This window comes from Eptatretus burgeri, chromosome 9 (assembly GCF_056783735.1).
Source record: "Eptatretus burgeri isolate ZD-2024b chromosome 9, Ebu_testis_v1, whole genome shotgun sequence".
NCBI lineage: Eukaryota > Metazoa > Chordata > Myxini > Myxiniformes > Myxinidae > Eptatretus > Eptatretus burgeri.
Genome location: NC_140969.1, coordinates 98,618,358 through 98,635,003, shown reverse-complemented (window position 1 = coordinate 98,635,003; position 16,646 = coordinate 98,618,358). Strand labels below are relative to the sequence as shown.

The 16,646-nt window shown below is 44.9% G+C and overlaps 1 protein-coding gene across 1 annotated transcript in view; it reads right to left on the bottom strand.

The window, feature by feature from the left end:
• Positions 1-16,646, bottom strand: part of LOC147020726 (MFS-type transporter SLC18B1-like) — a 43,693-nt gene that overhangs the window by 19,281 nt on the left and 7,766 nt on the right. Inside the window, exons 2-5 of the mRNA XM_085896288.1 lie at positions 8,230-8,353; positions 5,475-5,570; positions 5,287-5,360; positions 1,927-2,071 (exon numbers count right to left, since the gene is read on the bottom strand). Of these exons, the coding sequence (XP_085752414.1) occupies positions 1,927-2,071; positions 5,287-5,360; positions 5,475-5,570; positions 8,230-8,334 (420 nt within the window). The 5' untranslated portion in view covers positions 8,335-8,353. The remainder of the gene's footprint in view (positions 1-1,926; positions 2,072-5,286; positions 5,361-5,474; positions 5,571-8,229; positions 8,354-16,646) is intronic.

Genomic DNA, 16,646 nt, shown 5'->3' with positions numbered 1-16,646 from the left:
CGTATCGATTATATAGCATGTGAGGGGGTGAAGAAGAGACCGCCGATGTGGCTATATGTACGATTCCGATTGACGCTGCGTTCTGTTTCAGTTGTGCTAAACTTCAGGATATATATATATTTTTTAAACAATCCTTAAAATCATTATTTTATTAAATCATGCGAAGTCCTTCCTCACCACATCTGAACTTCTATCCACCCACATGGCCTTCAACCACAGCTTGATGCAGTACTGTTCTCCCCATCTGGGCTGGCACCCCGCCCCTGCCTCACACCTTTCCCATCCATCCATTGGGACCATACTCTGTGCAGAGCGTTGATGCTGCCTAAGCAGTCTTCTTGGCTATTGGGCACAATCCTGGACGGGTCACCACTCCGACACCACATACCAGCAAGCTGGCACTCATTTTGCCAACCTCGGAAGGATGACAGGCAGAGTCAACCACACCTTGTATTATTTCAACAGTTGAGCGGGATTTGAACTCAGGATCCTCAGATCCCAAGCCCACCACCCGAACCAGGCATACCTTTCTCAGCTTGACACGATGGAAACCGATGCCTTCAAGATCAATGGAATCTCTTCACCACCATATCAGATCATCCCCCATCCAAAACCATGATCTTTTCTATGCCCGTCAACCCCCTCCCCCAATTCCTCTTTCCAAATCTCCTATTTTTCCTTCCTGAGAGTTTGCTTCTGTTTCCATCTTGCCCACCCCATGTGGCCTTCCCTACACCTCATTCTTCCCCCACATCCCTTATTTATCCAAGTCTCCCTCTTTAGTCCTTCGGCCCGACTGTCGGTTTCCTCCTCCCCTGCTGTTATGTGATCAATTCTGTGTTCTAGCTCTTCCATGAGCCTCGACTTTGTGTAGAAAAACAAGCTCAAAATGAGCTAAGATCCTCGTCCTGTTAATGATGACGTCATAAAAACGAATATGACGTCATTGTGATGTATCAGGTTTGCGATAAATTATCTGTGCCAATGTCCGGCTTGATTCCCGCAAACAAAATTCAAACGGCTTGCCTAGTTTTGGAAATAATGGTATAGGCGATTTCCATTAGCGGCGATATTATGACGTCAACTTTTTTCTAGGAAGAATTTCCAAAATTGGAGATGGGTACTGCCTGCGCGTGGGCTTTCTGCATATACATGGCAAGTTTCACGAAGATCCGATGAAAACTCTGGGTTGTGAAACAAAAAATGTCAAAAAATAGGAATGACGTCATAAGAATTGATACGACGTCACAGTGATGTATCATATGTGCGGTAATTCATCTCTGCTAATGTCCCGTTCGATTCCCGCAAACAGAATTCAAAAAGCTTGCCTAGTTTCGGAGATAATTTTTTAGGTGATTTCCATTAGCGGAGATATTTTGACGTCATAACTTTTTTTTCTAGGAGGAATTTTCAAAATTGGAGATGGTTACTGTCTGCGCAGGGTATTTTTACATATATACGCCAAGTTTCAGGAAGTTTCGATGAAAACTGGAGGCTGTGAAACAAAAAAGTCCACAAGAAGAAGATGAAGAACAACAACGTGAGAAAGACTTCTCGATCCTCCAAAAAGAAAAGAGCAAAATAACTTAAGGGCAACATGGAATATAAATTTATAGTAACGCAGACAACTAACACCACTAATCAGCAAATAAAATGATGTAGAATGTCGAAATGTGGACAAAAGTTTGTGGGACGTCACTGGTTAGAAAAGGCATGAAGGGGGTCTTAGAAAAGGGGGTCCTTGGAACTCTCATTATGAAGAACAGCAGAACAAAGGTTGTATTGAAGGCAATGGTCCAATCAAGATCATTTTACTCAAACGTATACCACGTGATATTAAAAATGTGCATGTGGTGCGCACGCACAACTGAGAGGAGGTGGTTTGCAAAATCACCAAAAATAAATTCAGAGGTGGGAGCGACTTACAAGCATCGTTGTGATGTTGGGAAAAGTAGTGTTGATGAAAATGACCGCCATGATGTCCGAGGCGGCGGCGCCTATCCCGCTCAGAGAGTGCGTGATGATGCAAACCAAAATGAAGAGGGTCTGCGATGAAATCCTTCCTCCCAAACTGAGTGATGATCGATGGTGTGAGTGTGAGAAATACCCATTTCATGCGTCACATCAACCAAATGTTCCCTTCTTGGAAAATCAATACTTATTGTTGCACAACATACAATTCAATACCAATCAAAATGGAGAGTTTGTGTCTTGAGAAGAAGAACGATCTACATTCGTTTTGTTCGTGAACCTTGCATAACAGGCGTGAGGGTAACCCCGCAGTGCTGTGCGCCGCCATATTGGTCAGAATGCCGAATCTCAAACAGTTATTCTGCTCTCAGGGCATTAACGCGATTCCAAATGCTGCTAAATGGGAGTTTTGAAAGTAAGGAAAAGGTGATTTGTGTTCTGCGGTGATGAAGTATACAATTCAATGGGTTTACGGCAAGTGGGTCGGAAGGTGACTGCTTTGAATGGAGAGAATCGACTCGGAATCCGAACGTCTCGGACGTCTTTTCTTCCACACTAAATCTCTGATCCAAATGGACGGACAAGGAGTTGCAAGCGTGCAACCAGTCGCCTGGAACGACCGAGCAGCCATGCCCTTCCCGGTCGCTTAACCAGCTTCATCTGATCTGTGTCAGTGTTTTCGATGAAGCTGCCGCCATTTTGGCATAACGACCCGCAGCAGTGGTTTACGCACGTCGAAGCGCAAATCGACACCCAGAACATTACTACCGAGTTGAAATACATCGTTGGCTCCTTGTCGCTAGAGTAAGTGATGGAGATGAGAGATATTTTACCACAACCTCCAACGAACGCTCCGTACATGACTGGAGTTTGCGCTCATAAAGCGCACGACTCCCTCTGAGCACCGGCGCTTTCAACAACTCCTTCCAGTTGAGGATGTAGGCGATCGAAGACTCACACAACTACCGCGTCATATGCAGATGATTCTTGGTGACTGCCACGCCACCTTCGACCAGTCGCTCCTTTGTGAGTTGTTCTTGCAAAGTTTACCACCACATGTTGGCATGAAACTTGCAGCTAACACAGGTCTGGCACTGCCCACCGCTGCTGATCTGGCTGATCATCTCGTTGACACCGTTACACTCACCGTGCCTCCTCAGCTGATGTGACGCCTCTACCACAGCATGTCGCGCAGCTACGATCTGAAATGAAGGACTTTAAGAAGCTTGTCCCTGAGCTCCGTGCTGTGAAACGCCAGTCGTGCCCATCTTCGCGTACCCCCTTGTAGGGACAGAGAGAAATGCCGTACCTCGAGCTACCGTTTGCCTTCACCTTCCACGAACACTCCAGATTGGTGTTGGTACCACATTGCCTTTGGTGCTTCGGTGCGAAGTTTCTCATCCAGAAACTACATCACCTGGGATATTTCAGACTAACTGTGCTTTTTTGCAATTGTAAACGCATAACGATTCATCAAACAGTTGAGTTTTTAGGTAGTTGCAAAAATTTTTTTTAAAAAGACGCTGAGCAGGCATTGAAGGAGGTCATCTGAAAAGACAGACATAGTGAATTCAGGGACACTCACACAAAGGCATCCGTCATCACATAGAGTCGTGCTGAATTCATGACGTCGATACATGCACGCTACAAATTGATACTGAATGACTTGGATGGTGACAGTTCAGCTTAGAGTGTCCAGTCCCAAGCTGACAAGATATCAACCATCTTGGACCTGATGTAGCAATTGCAAAATCCAGTAAAAAGGAAGGAAACGTTCTGTACAATAGTCACATGGACAAGGACCAAGCTTTTCATTCTGCTCAGCAATATATCAGTTCCTTTGACTCTTTGACCATATCCCCAAGTTTGTTCGCAGACCTCGAGGACTTTGTCTGTACCCTGTATGGGAAAGCGAAACAGACGTCGGTGAATACTGCCAGACAATCCTCTTTCAACAGCATTTCACACCAAAGCTCCAATCTAAGCCTCTGGAGAAAAATCGAGGGATCATACCCCAGCAGTCTGCCTCCATGCATGTCTGTTCTCTCCGAGAAGGTGAAGTGAACAAACCTGATTGCTTCCATGTGGAAGAGAGCAACAACATCCGATCCCCATGCCTGATGATTTTATCACCGATGTGCTGTTCCTGAATACCTTCTATTTTTTTACTGCGATAAATAGCAAACCTGCTTCCTGCTATCAATACAGTATCAGTGGCAGGATGGCCTCGCGGTACATACGGTGCTCTCAGCTGTCTATCCTGGCTTTGAATCCTGACTCAGCTATAAACTGTCATCCTTGTGTTTCACAGGCAGGGTGATTCATCAATGTGCGTGCCGTCCCTCGGATGGACGTTAAACTGGACGTCCTGTCTGTCTGCATTCGTTGATGGATGTTAAAGATTCCATGGTGTCCTTCATGAAGAGTCGGTGAGCTATCACTGGCAATCTGAACAAATTACGAATTCCTACCCGAACAAGCAGAGGGCATCCGCAGCACAGCTGTACCTTCAATCAGTCATGCGACCGCGCAGCATCATGCTGCATATGAATGAACAAGAAGCACGATATCAACTATTGATGGCTCGACTATAGTTTGGAGACAAAGCATGTTGACTTCCATCATTCACTTTGTGTTTTTAGCCCCCATTGGACTTATTCTGAAATCAGAAGCTTATGGTCTCGGTTTTCGTGGGTGCGTGCGTCCGTCCGCAACCATATCTCAAGATATGTATGCACCGAGTTTATTCGTCCTTGGCACAAAGACAACAAATGATGGTGCACATATGCACATCATTTTGTTTCACGATACGACCCAAGATGGCCGACTGGAGGCCATTTTAGTTGTAAAAAAAAAAAGAACCCCCGATGTTGAACACTTCCTCAACCATTTCTCAGACATGCATTCATCGATCTTGTTCAAACTTGGCACACAGATAACGAATGATGGCTTGCATAAGCACGTCGTTTTTTTTTTTTCCAACATCAGATACAAGATGGCCGACTGGTGGCCATTTTGATAATTCAATGTGTCCCCAACCATTTCTCAGACACGCATGATCCGATTTTGTTCAAACTTGGCACAAGCGCAGTACATGGTGGCATACACGTGCAAAATTACCAAAACAATGGGGGCGATGACATTTTATGTCCTTTTCACTTGCTTTATATTCATGATGGGAAATATCTTCACCGTTGTGGATTTTTTTTTTTTTTTTTAAATAATGCGACGCTTTAAGTTAAAAATTAAATCACGTAAATGCATGAAGTAAATTGAAGAATAAACAAGGTGCATGTTGGACAAACATAAACTCACCCGAATAGTATCGTGCAAATGCCGGTAAGGGCAATTCCAGCGATGAATATGACCTTTGCTGGAACATGAGTGACCTGATAAGAAATGGCAATTGTGACCTCTCCTGATCCACATTTATTGTCAAGTTCACAAGTATACAGTATTTAATTTGGTCTGTGTGTGAAAATGTATTCGTTAACCATACTCACCATCTTGCTCAGCACTGGGCAAATAAACAGCTGGCTTAATGCATGTAGGCCATAAATCAAGCCCACAACGCCTCTGCTTGTCCCCTTGAGGGCAGCCTGTGTGAGAAATGCTCGTAAATGGAATTCCAACCACCATTTTTGGTTCCAACAGGTGGTGTTTCCTTATGAAGTCTGCTGGTTAATTAGACGGGATGTTAGTTGGTTTGTTAAACCTGGATCATTGTTGGCCATTAAAGACTTCATGGTATATTTTGCCAGTTTAATATATTTATTATGGGCCAGTACTATTAGCATATTAACCAGCCGATAGTTTAAATTTGATGCGGACGTTAAAGTGTAAAGATAGTATCTGAGATGTAAATATTGAGTGATAAATAACAGTGTAGGCAAAGAAAATGGATCGCTAAGAGGCCATGCAATGGATAGATAGCTAAATGTATAGTCAAAATGTTATAACAAGAGAGATTTCATTTTGTTCAACAATGATAATAATCTGGCAACAGATGTGACCTCGTTAAACTAGGCCATCTGGCAGTGAACAACGACTGATAAGAAGTAAACACACTCAACTCAAAAGTAACTGGAGAGTTCATAGAACATGATACCCCACGCAGTGTTCCTTCAATTTCACCTCAATTTAAATAAAATGATGATTTTAACGATCGTTAAAAAAAAAAAATATCTGAAAGTTTAGTGCTATTGGAATAGTCCAGAAGCAGACTTCAATACCACCCTTATACAGCACCCCATTGAACCTTTATTTAAATTGAAGTACTGTACTGTACTGTAAAACTGAAGGCTCTTGGAAGTATTATCACAGGCGATTTGTGGTCGACAGTGTTCAAGTATGTAATTAAATTTAAATAAAATAAACATTGCAAAAGTTGCATAAATAAATTAATTCCGGTTTTACCGCCATTTTCCGCAGTGTTTATTACATCACCCTAACCTGAACACGTTACATTAGTTATTTGTGCCTGTTGTTTGTGTCCTTTATAACGTCCTTAAAAAAACAGTACGTTTCCTGTTTGTAACGATTTTCAATGTTGTTTGACTTCCAGACAGACAGAGTAAAAAAAAAATTGTCTCTCCTCTCTGCGCGTATGCGATCGGGATGAATTCCAAGACAAAATACTGTAAAACAGCAAACTTGTCTTCCTATTCATGTTCCGATTCGTGTTCAAAATATAATATTCGATTGAAATAAGTTGTTCGTCGATCATAAACTGATGATTATAAACAAAGACAGATGGACGGATGGGACAGACATGAACCAATTGCTTGACACGGTTTTCTCTTGGCGTGCGTGGGGTAATATTAGCAATTAAAAAGAGGAACACTTCAACAAAAACCGATATACATCCAGATCACAAGAACCAAAACACCAAGTTCCAAGTTCAGCTGAAAAAGAATATCTCGAAGGAAAAATGGATTGCGATGAACACAGCCATCGACTCATAAAAGTAATTCAAAGCATTCCTATCGATTGTAAAGAGATGAAAGAACAAGTAATCAGAAATAATCACAAACTAACGAAAGAAGAAGATAATTTAAATGAGACACTGCATTCACCAGCTCTGCTCATCATCCCCTACCTCCTGCTCTGCATCCTCATTCTCCCTCATGAACTACTCCGTAACAAGTGAGATTTCTTCTGTTAGGTATAACTCTATTTTCACAGGAAAATGCAAATTATATCAAATAACGAATATGCAAACGAGGTAATGAGCATATCTGATGACCTCTTCCATGCTGATCAATTTGATACCAAAATTTCTTCCCTATCTTGAAAAGTAACGAAACTGCGGTCATTTCATGTTCATTAGGTGATACAGTAATTTTTGAGGGTTCCCATGGAAACCATCCTGAAAAACATACCCGCCACCAATTCCGGCAACTTCATGTCCATCACTTTTCGGTCATCCCATATAATAACCTACAAAAGAAACCATGGTGTGATTTGTTCTACCGGGGGGGGGGGGGGAGGGGTCCCTCATTTAATATCACTCTTTCTCAAATTTGCCACAACTCTAATACCCTAAATATATTCTCCATAATTGCTCCCTCTGCTCTCTGTCCTCCGACCCTCTCCAGCAACTCTCCAGGATGCATGCGTTCTTCCATTAACCTCTCCTTCCAAAATCCAAGCTGACTACACACTTCAACTCCTTTGTTCCTCGCTTCCTCCGTCTATGGAACCACCTTCCAGATGCAGTTCTACCTCCAATCTTCCCTCCAGGACTTCAAGCAAGCAGTGCACCGCCATCGCTTGTCACCTCAAATTCGGACCCATGGTTTTCATTACCCCCATTAACCTCTCCTAACCAAACCATCTTACTTGATGTTTTCAGTGTTCTCTTGTGTCTGTCATTCCCACTCGTGTCCAATTGTTACCCCACTTTCAATTTAACCTCGCTCTTGGAGAGAGAGAGAAAAAAAGTGTAATCCTGGAACTTTGTTTTCTCCACTGTGTGATGACCTTTTACAAGGCAGCGGGTAACCCATTACATGTGCGTACATAAGGTCATTGAGGGATCATTTATATTTTTATGTATGTAAAAGGACAGAATATTTTTTGTGCTCAAACGTTGTGCAGTTAATTTTTTTAAGTTATTTCAAGTGGCAGAGTGTATACAGCCTTAAATGATGTATCTCAATGCATGTCAATCCTTCATCAGTGTGTAAGTGGGGGGAAAAAAATAGCAAAAAGGGTGGTAAAGTAGAATAAATGTCTTTTGATCCCAAAATAACGTACCTCTTGAGGGAAGAATGGATAAAGTGCAGTCGGAAGGGCAGAGCCAAACACAGCTACAAGGCTGATGGTTGTGAAAACCAGGACTTGAGCACATCGCATTCTCATGAGATATCGGTGAAATAGCCTTCAGTGGAAAGGGGAGAGAAAAGGGGGGTGATGGTGACAGACACACACACACGCACGCACGCACGCACGCACGCACACACACACACACACACACACACGCACACGCACACACACACACACACACACACACACACACACAGAGAGAGAGAGAGAGAGAGAGAGAGAGAGAGAGAGAGAGAGAGAGAGAGAGAGAGAGAGAGAGAGAGAGAGAGAGAGAGAGAGAGAGAGAGAGAGAGAGAGAGAGAGAGAGAGAGAGAGAGAGAGAGAGAGAGAGAGAGAGAGAGAGAGAGAGAGAGAGAGAGAGAGAGAGAGAGAGAGAGAGAGAGAGAGAGAGAGAGAGAGAGAGAGAGAGAGAGAGAGAGAGAGAGAGAGAGAGAGAGAGAGAGAGAGAGAGAGAGAGAGAGAGAGAGAGAGAGAGAGAGAGAGAGAGAGAGAGAGAAAAGACAGAGAGAGAAAAGACAGAGAGACGAGAAAGAAAATATGTTAACTGGGAATATCAGCTTCCACCTGCATCCCTATCCACAAAGAAATACATATGAAGAAACACTTTCGAAGGAAAGTGTTGTGTCTCACAACTGCTTCAGTCATTCTATAGTTGCAAACAGGAGGGAAGAGAATCTACTTGATTACTCGCATGCATTGGCACACATTTTAGACTCTGTAAAGACAGGCAGGTGACGCAGTCCAGATGAGAGTGGCACCCGAAGAGACCAGTTTGTAGAAGGGATTGGGTATGTTTCCTTGAGAAGGGAACTCCAGAAACATGTCATAGAAGAACCACAGGCTTCTCTCATTCAGGTCCGTAATGAAGCCATCTTCTGGGCTCAGGAGGAAGAGGAATGGCCTTGCCATACTGAGGTTGTTAGGAGTAGGAATTTTATTCCTTACCCCAGACTCTGTCTGAGGTTGCCCCAGACTCTGTCTCAAGTGCACATTGTACAGTAGTAAATGCAACCCAACAGAAAACCGCTCCACCTGATGATGTCATTGGAGTAATTGCAGACCAGGGACGAGTGATTGGTAACTCACCAAAGCAGTCAGGGACCTGGCCACACAAGAAGCGAAAGAACCTCGCGAAAGAAATTAAGCACGTAAAACACATCCTAGGTTAAGAGAAGATGGCAAGCAAATATGCTTCAAATGAAGAGGTGTTAGGCATATTGCAAGGAGATGCAATGAACAAGGGAATGGAGCCTCTAAGAGTTCTGAACTGCAGGAAGATCCAACCGTCTCGGTTGTGATGAACCAAATAGAGTGTGGGCAGAACATAGGTCCAGGTGCAGACACGAGTCGGGACCGACTGAAAAATAAACCGGTGGTTGACATTGAAATAGGAGGGGTCACAGCTTCTTGCTTCCTGGATACAGATAGTCAGATTATCACGATCACTGAGAGTTTCTTTAAAGAACACCTCTACTGGGTTGTGACGAAGACATGCGGTCTACATCAGGGTGGCTCAGGATCACAGCAGCAAATGGTCTGGAGATACCCTACCTTGGCTATCTGGAATTGAACTCGAGATGATGGGAATGGTACTAGCTAGGTGTGGATTCTTGGTGATTGAGGAACCCCAACGTTTGAAGACAAATGTTCCCAGTCTAGTTGGCATGAACATCATCAGTAGGTGTCGTCAGTTGGTTCAAGCTGAGTTTGAATCCTATATCAATACGGATTTGAGTCCTGACTGGAGAGAAGTATTTCAGCAGGCACAGAAGTGTGGGCTCACCGAGAAGAGCACTATGGCTAGAGTTGCAGGCAAGGATGCTGTGCAGTGTGCATGTACCTGCAGCAAGCGTCCGGTGTGTCTTTAAAGGCAAGAGGACGGAGGAACAGGATAGAGGACAGTAACAGGATGTGGTTGGAGCCGGGGAACACACTGCTGCCTCAATGTCTTTTGGTTGTTCCAATGCTCATATAGACTCACAAACATTTGTTCCCAGTGCAGGTTACCAACTTTTCACAGGAGGATGTGTGGCTTCATCCGAGAAAACGGTTGGGCGTACTGTCCTAGGCTACCCCAGAGTGTGATAACCGGTGTGAGATACAGTTTCAGCGCATCTCAGTCAGCATTGCGCAGGTGACCGTTGACAGCCCAAGAGGATATATGACTGACGGGGAACACAGTTTGATCTTCGATGGAGGCAATGTAAGGGGCAACCCTCAACAACAGAGTGAGTTGAAGAACTTATTGCTAAGACTTCTGAGGTTTTCCCTTTTAAGGATGAAGACCCAGGCTACATAAATAAATTGATTCTGGGTTTTACTGCTGTTTTACCCAGTTTCTATTACATCACCTGTTCTAACATGTTACGTGTCTGTTGTTTGTGTCCTTTATGACATCTTTAAAAACAGTGTTTCCTGTTTGGAATGATTTTCAATTTTGTTTGACAGACAAGCAGACAGAGTAAAATAGAAAATATCATCTCACTCCTCTCCACATGCTTGATCGGGACAAATTCAGAGACAAAGTATTGCTAAACTACAGGTTCGTTTTCCGATTCATGTTGAAAATGTAACGTTCAATTGAAATGTGTTGTTCCTCGATCATGAACTGACGCTTGTAGACATACAGATGGACGTTTGTAGGCAGACACCTTGCCCTGCGCAGCTTAAGAAAAAGGACATGGGAAGGGTCTTTTCAACTCGTGCTTTGTTCTCTGTCGAAACGACCTTCACCTGGGAGTGCTGCAAATTCTCCCCAGGTGAGCACTCGGGAGAAGATTCAGGTGCTGTTATCAGCTCACGCCCTGTACCTGAGTTCATTGTGATCCTTGACTTTGATGATGCCATAGCCCTGTTAACTGGCACGCCATGATACACCTCTGCTCACCGTGACAGCACCGAAGAGGGGGGTGGACTTATAACCAGGACATACCACACCACACACCGGAAAATAACGAAATAAATCGTATTAACCAAAATAAAAAGGATTTCTGAAATTACAAAGGCAAGAGATCAGGTCTTTGATCTGACCAAAGCTCCGCCAGGCCACTGATCTGATCCAATGTTTTTATCTGATCTGATCCAATGATCTGATCCAAAGCCCCACCACAACTTATACACACTAACTAGCAGAGTACCCATCCCATGAGCGGGTCGAGTTTGCACATTACTTCCTGAAAAAAGTGTAGTCTGTGATCTGCAAGGAGACTGTAGATGCTTGCATGGTGTACACCTTCAAGGTTAGAGATAGGCTAAAGGTATAAAGGGTACGTTCCAATAATAGTTAGGCTCTATAGGGTTGAATTGAATGGGTCTAATCTCTCAAACATGTAAAACGGGTCTAAAAAGGTCTAAGTGGTCTAAAGCTCGAAAGTTCTTACAGGTAAAAGAGGTCTTAAGGGGTCTTAAAGATATTGGGGGGTCTTACTGGTCTAAAGGGCATTTGGGGTCTAAAGGGTCTTGGGGGGGTCTTAAGGGTTTTTGGGGTCTTCAGGGTATTGAGGTTCTTAATGGTCTTTAGGGGTCTTCAGAGTGTTAAGATTTGTGGGGGGAGGGTCTTAATGGTCTTGGAAGTCTTATGGGTGTCAAGGGGTCTAAAGGTATAGAGGGGTCTAATCTCATGGGTCTAACAGATGTAAATGTCTAATAGCATCTAAGGGGTTTAAAGGGTCTTCAAAGGTTTAAGGGGTCTCAGCAGTCGAAAGGATCGAAAGTTTTTAAGGTACGTTCCAATAGTATGTAATTAATAGACGTAGTCAGGATGCAAATAACATTCAAACAGTACATAATTAAGAGACAAAGGCTTCACGGCTTCACTCACGGCTACACGGCTTCACTCACGACTACACGGCTTCACTCACGACTACACGGCTTCACTCACGACTACACGGCTTCACTCACGGCTACACGGCTTCACTCACGGCTTCACGGCTTCACTCACAGCTGCACGGCTTCACTGAGATTTTTGTTTTTACAAATAAACTCGTGTGTATCAGCTTGCGACACTCGCCTCTCCACACGTTGTTGCAGCGATTGACGTCACAGATTTGCTGTGTTGACATGATTAACACCAATCATAACACAAACATTTCTTTTGTACAAATTTATTTGTAATAATGGTGATATTATATTTATTTCAAAGGTTCAAGTTGTCCAAATGGTCAAGGGGCTAAGCTGTCTCATCTGTCTGAAGGGTGTGATGGGTCAACATGGTGTAAAGGTCTAAGGGGTCAAAAGAGTCTTCGGAGTCTTTTTGGTCCAGGGGATTTTTTTGTTCCACTCGGTCTTTTGGGTCATTGGAGACTTTTTTGATGTCGGGTCAGGTCAGATGAGATCTGTGACTTGCTACAGGTACCATGTAAACCTGTACTATCCTGTTCCTTGGTCGGGTTGTCAGTGACTAAACCGTCTACCCCACCAAGTCTCTTGGTGAGGAGGGTGTATGATATGGACACCCAACAGGATGAAGAACAAAACCTGTCAAAGGGCGGAGGAGCTCCTTGTGAGCCAACGGTCATCCATATCTAGTGCCCAACTGTGTCTGCGGACGTCCTCCTGCAGTTGGGTTACTTCTAATTAGGAGGTTGGTGGCAGGATTTGCACTCCGGCCATCAGAAAACCCTTCATTCTGCAAAACATTCCAGAAGCATAAAAAAAGCATCTGAAAACCCACTCCGTAGGAGTACCTCTTGTGCAGCTTCCCTTTGCAGGGCAGCTCACCGGCTGACAAGAATGGGGCAAAGCCTTCGGGACCCCCAATCGTTGATGATAGGAGGGAAACCACGGGGTAACATTCCCGGGTCAGATTGCGGGAGAGTGTGTCGGAGTGGTGCTGACGTGTCGTCCACCAGACGGCGGTCTCCTTGGGTTAACCTGAGGCGGTACCTCTGGGTGGGTGCCTGGAATGTCCTATCCCTAAGAGAGGATGATCACCTGTCTCTGTTATCATCTGAGCTCAAACATTTGGACATCGGTATTGCAGCACTCTCTGAGGTTCGGTGACCGGATTGCGGTGAGATCATGGTGGGTGGCTACAGCTACTATTGGTCTGGTCGCTCTGATGGTTACCATTCCCAAGGAGTTGCTGTAGCTGTGTCCAATAAGCTGACTCCAATGATAATTGAGGTAACACCGGTCAATGAGCATATTATGAGACGAAGGATTCATCACTCCTTGGGTGTCATTTCCCTGGTCTCTGTTTATGCTCCGACTGAAGCGAGTGAATTAACCATGAAGGACGCATTATATGCCACACTCGAGTCTGGTTGATAAGTACCCCAGGCGAGATACACTTCTCATCTTTGGGGATTTCAATGCATCGACTGGAACTGATTGGGATGGTTATGAGAAATGTGTTGGTCCCCATGGGTCTGGAACTGTGAACCTGAATAGCACTAAGTTCCTTGACTTTGCAAGAAGTCATGGACTTAGGGTGGCTGGTTCATGGTTTCAGCGCCCACAAGCTCATCGCTGGACTTGGTATTCCAACGCTGGCAGTGTGGCAAAGGAGATTGACCATGCCCTCTTTAACGGATGCTTGAGGATGATCCAGAACTGCAGGGTCGACTGAACACACACTTGTTGTAGCAACTCTTAAGTTGCACCTAAAATCCAGGAAAATGGTACCATCCCAGCCGAGGCTGGATGTTGGGAAGCTCAGGGATGAGAGAGTAGCTGAGGAGTTTGCGAACAGGCTGAGTGGACATTTGGAGGGTCTGGGTGCTTTGGGGGATCCTGTAGAGTTGTGGAGTGCCTGCAAGACCACCATCCTTGATGTTGCCGGTCGATGTCTTGGAACTCACCAGAGGGCGAAGAAGAATTTTGACTCTCAAGGGACGCTGGATACCATTGCCCAGAGTGCAGGGCCAGGCTGAATGGCAGAGCTGAGATGTTCAGGGAGCTGAAACATAAAACTGTCCGTGCACTAAGGGTGGACAAGGAGGACGATGTGCGAGGAATCTGTGAGGGGGTAGAGCATCACCTGTGGTCAAATGATTCTCGTCCCGCTTACAAGGGAATTCACACATTGCTTTTGTCCAAGCCCGTCGCTCGGTGTACTGCAGTTAGAGCAGAGGGTGATGAGCTCTTGACAGAGGAATCCGAAGTGAAGGCCCGCTGGGCCGGTTACTTTGATCAGTTGTACCAGACTGATCCACCAGCTTTCCAGTTGGACAACAGGGGCTTACAATATCTATTGCTGACCCACCAATCAACCGTGGGCCACCTTCATTTGGAAAGACAGGCTGTGGTGAACCAGTTGAAATGTGGTAAAGCTGCAGGGATCTGTGGTTGTCCCTCTCTCTGAAAAGGGAAGGGTGATCGCCAGGACTGCAACAACTACCGAGGGGTGACGCTGCTCTCAGTGCCAGGCAAGGTTTTTGCTTGTATAATTTCTGATAGGGCTCCCCGCCATGTGCTTGCGCACCAGCGTCCATAACATTCAGCCTTTACACCAAAGCGGTCAATGATTGACCGTATCCTTGATCTTCGGGTTCTCACCGAACGCAGACGAGAGTTTCGGCAGGGGCTGCTTGCAGCTTATGTCGATCTCTGTAAAGTGTTTGATTCAGTGAATCGGGATGCCCTCTGGAGGATTCTTGGTCTTCGTGGGTGCCACCAAAACTAATCGATCTGATGTCTCAACTATACTCTGGTACCGAGAGTGCTATGATATGTGGTGGTATTATCTGACTTATTTTCAGTTGTTACTGGAGTTCGGCAGGGGTGTGTACTGGCTCGCACACTTTTCAACACTTGTATGGACTGGATTCTGGGGAGGATGTCAAAGAGATCAAGGTGGGGTGCATCTTTTGGGAATGTTAAGATCTCTGATCTTGATTTCGCAGATGATGCAGTAATCTTTACAGAGACTCCAGATATCCTTTTGGGGGCCCTCGAGGTGCTGAATGAGGAGTCGGAGCTGCTGGGATTACAGGTTTCCTGGGTCAAAACTAAGATCCAGGCTTTCAATGACATCTTCGATGCTGCTGTCCTGTCTGTGCCTGTTTGTGGCGAGGATGTTGAGGTCATGGAGAGATTCACTTATCTTGGCAGTGATATTTACGTCTCTGCTGGCTGTAAGTCAGAGGTCAACATACATCTGGGTCGGGCCTGGGGAGTCATGGATTCACTGGATCATGGGGTGTGGCCCTGCCGGTACCTGTGCGGGAGGACGAAAGTCTGAGTCTTCAGGTCCTTGGTGTTTCCTGTCTTGCTCTACGGATGTGAGACTTGGACTCTGACCAGAGATCTGAGACCGAGACTTAATTCCTTTGGTACCAGGTCTCTTCGGAGAATCCTTGGCTGTCACTGGTCAGACTTTGTGTCCAATGAGCGGTTGCTATGAGAGACTCAAATGAGATTTGTTACCTGCATAGTCCGTGAGCGTCAGCTGTGGCTGTATGGACATGTGGCTTATTTTCCAGACACCAATTCAGCTCACCAGATTCTCTCAGCAAGGGAGCCTCATGAGTAAAGGAGGGCAATGGCCCAACCTTGTCCCTCATAGTTGCAGCAGGTTTATCGGCATCTCAAGGACATGGGGATGGACCAGGAATCTGCCTCGGGGATGGCCAGACGGAGGCCCCTGGAATACTGGTGGAAAGTGGACGCAGCGACGCGCTACCCTGGTGCATGCTTCCATACCTGACTTGAGACTTTTGGGTCTTCAGGGTCTTTTGGGTCCTTGGTGACTTTTTGGTCTTCTGGGTCTTTTGGGTTTTTGGAGTCTTTTGGATCTTCAGGCTCCTTGGGGACATTTGGGTGGTCCTCAGTGACTTTGGGGTCTTTCAGGTCTTTTGGGCGTTCAGGGTCTTGTGTCTGTTGTGTCCTTGGGGACTTTTGGGTCTTTTGGGGACCTTTGGCTCTTTGGGGTCTTTTGGGTCCTCAGGGTCTTTGGGGTGTTTATGGATCTTCAACGGTCGAAGGGCCTCAGCAGTCTAAAGTGTCGAAACGTGCATTCCAATGGTAAATAATTCATGGACATGTGTGAAGGCAGGGTGCAACCGACGTTCAAACAGAATGTAATTAATAGACATATAGTCACACAGCTTCACTGTGAAAGGAACATTCCAATAGTATGTAATTTATAGACATTCATGTTGTCTGCAACCAACGTTCAAACAGGACGTGATTCATAGGCATATTCGCTTCACCACCTGCCTCAAAATGATTTTTGTTGACATATATATATATATATATATATATATATATATATATATATATATATATATATATACATACATACACAACTGGTCAAAAGTTTTAGAACACCCCCATTTTTCCAGTTTTTACTGGAATTTAAGCAGTTCAAGTCCAGTGAATAACCTGAAATGGTACAAAGCGAAGCG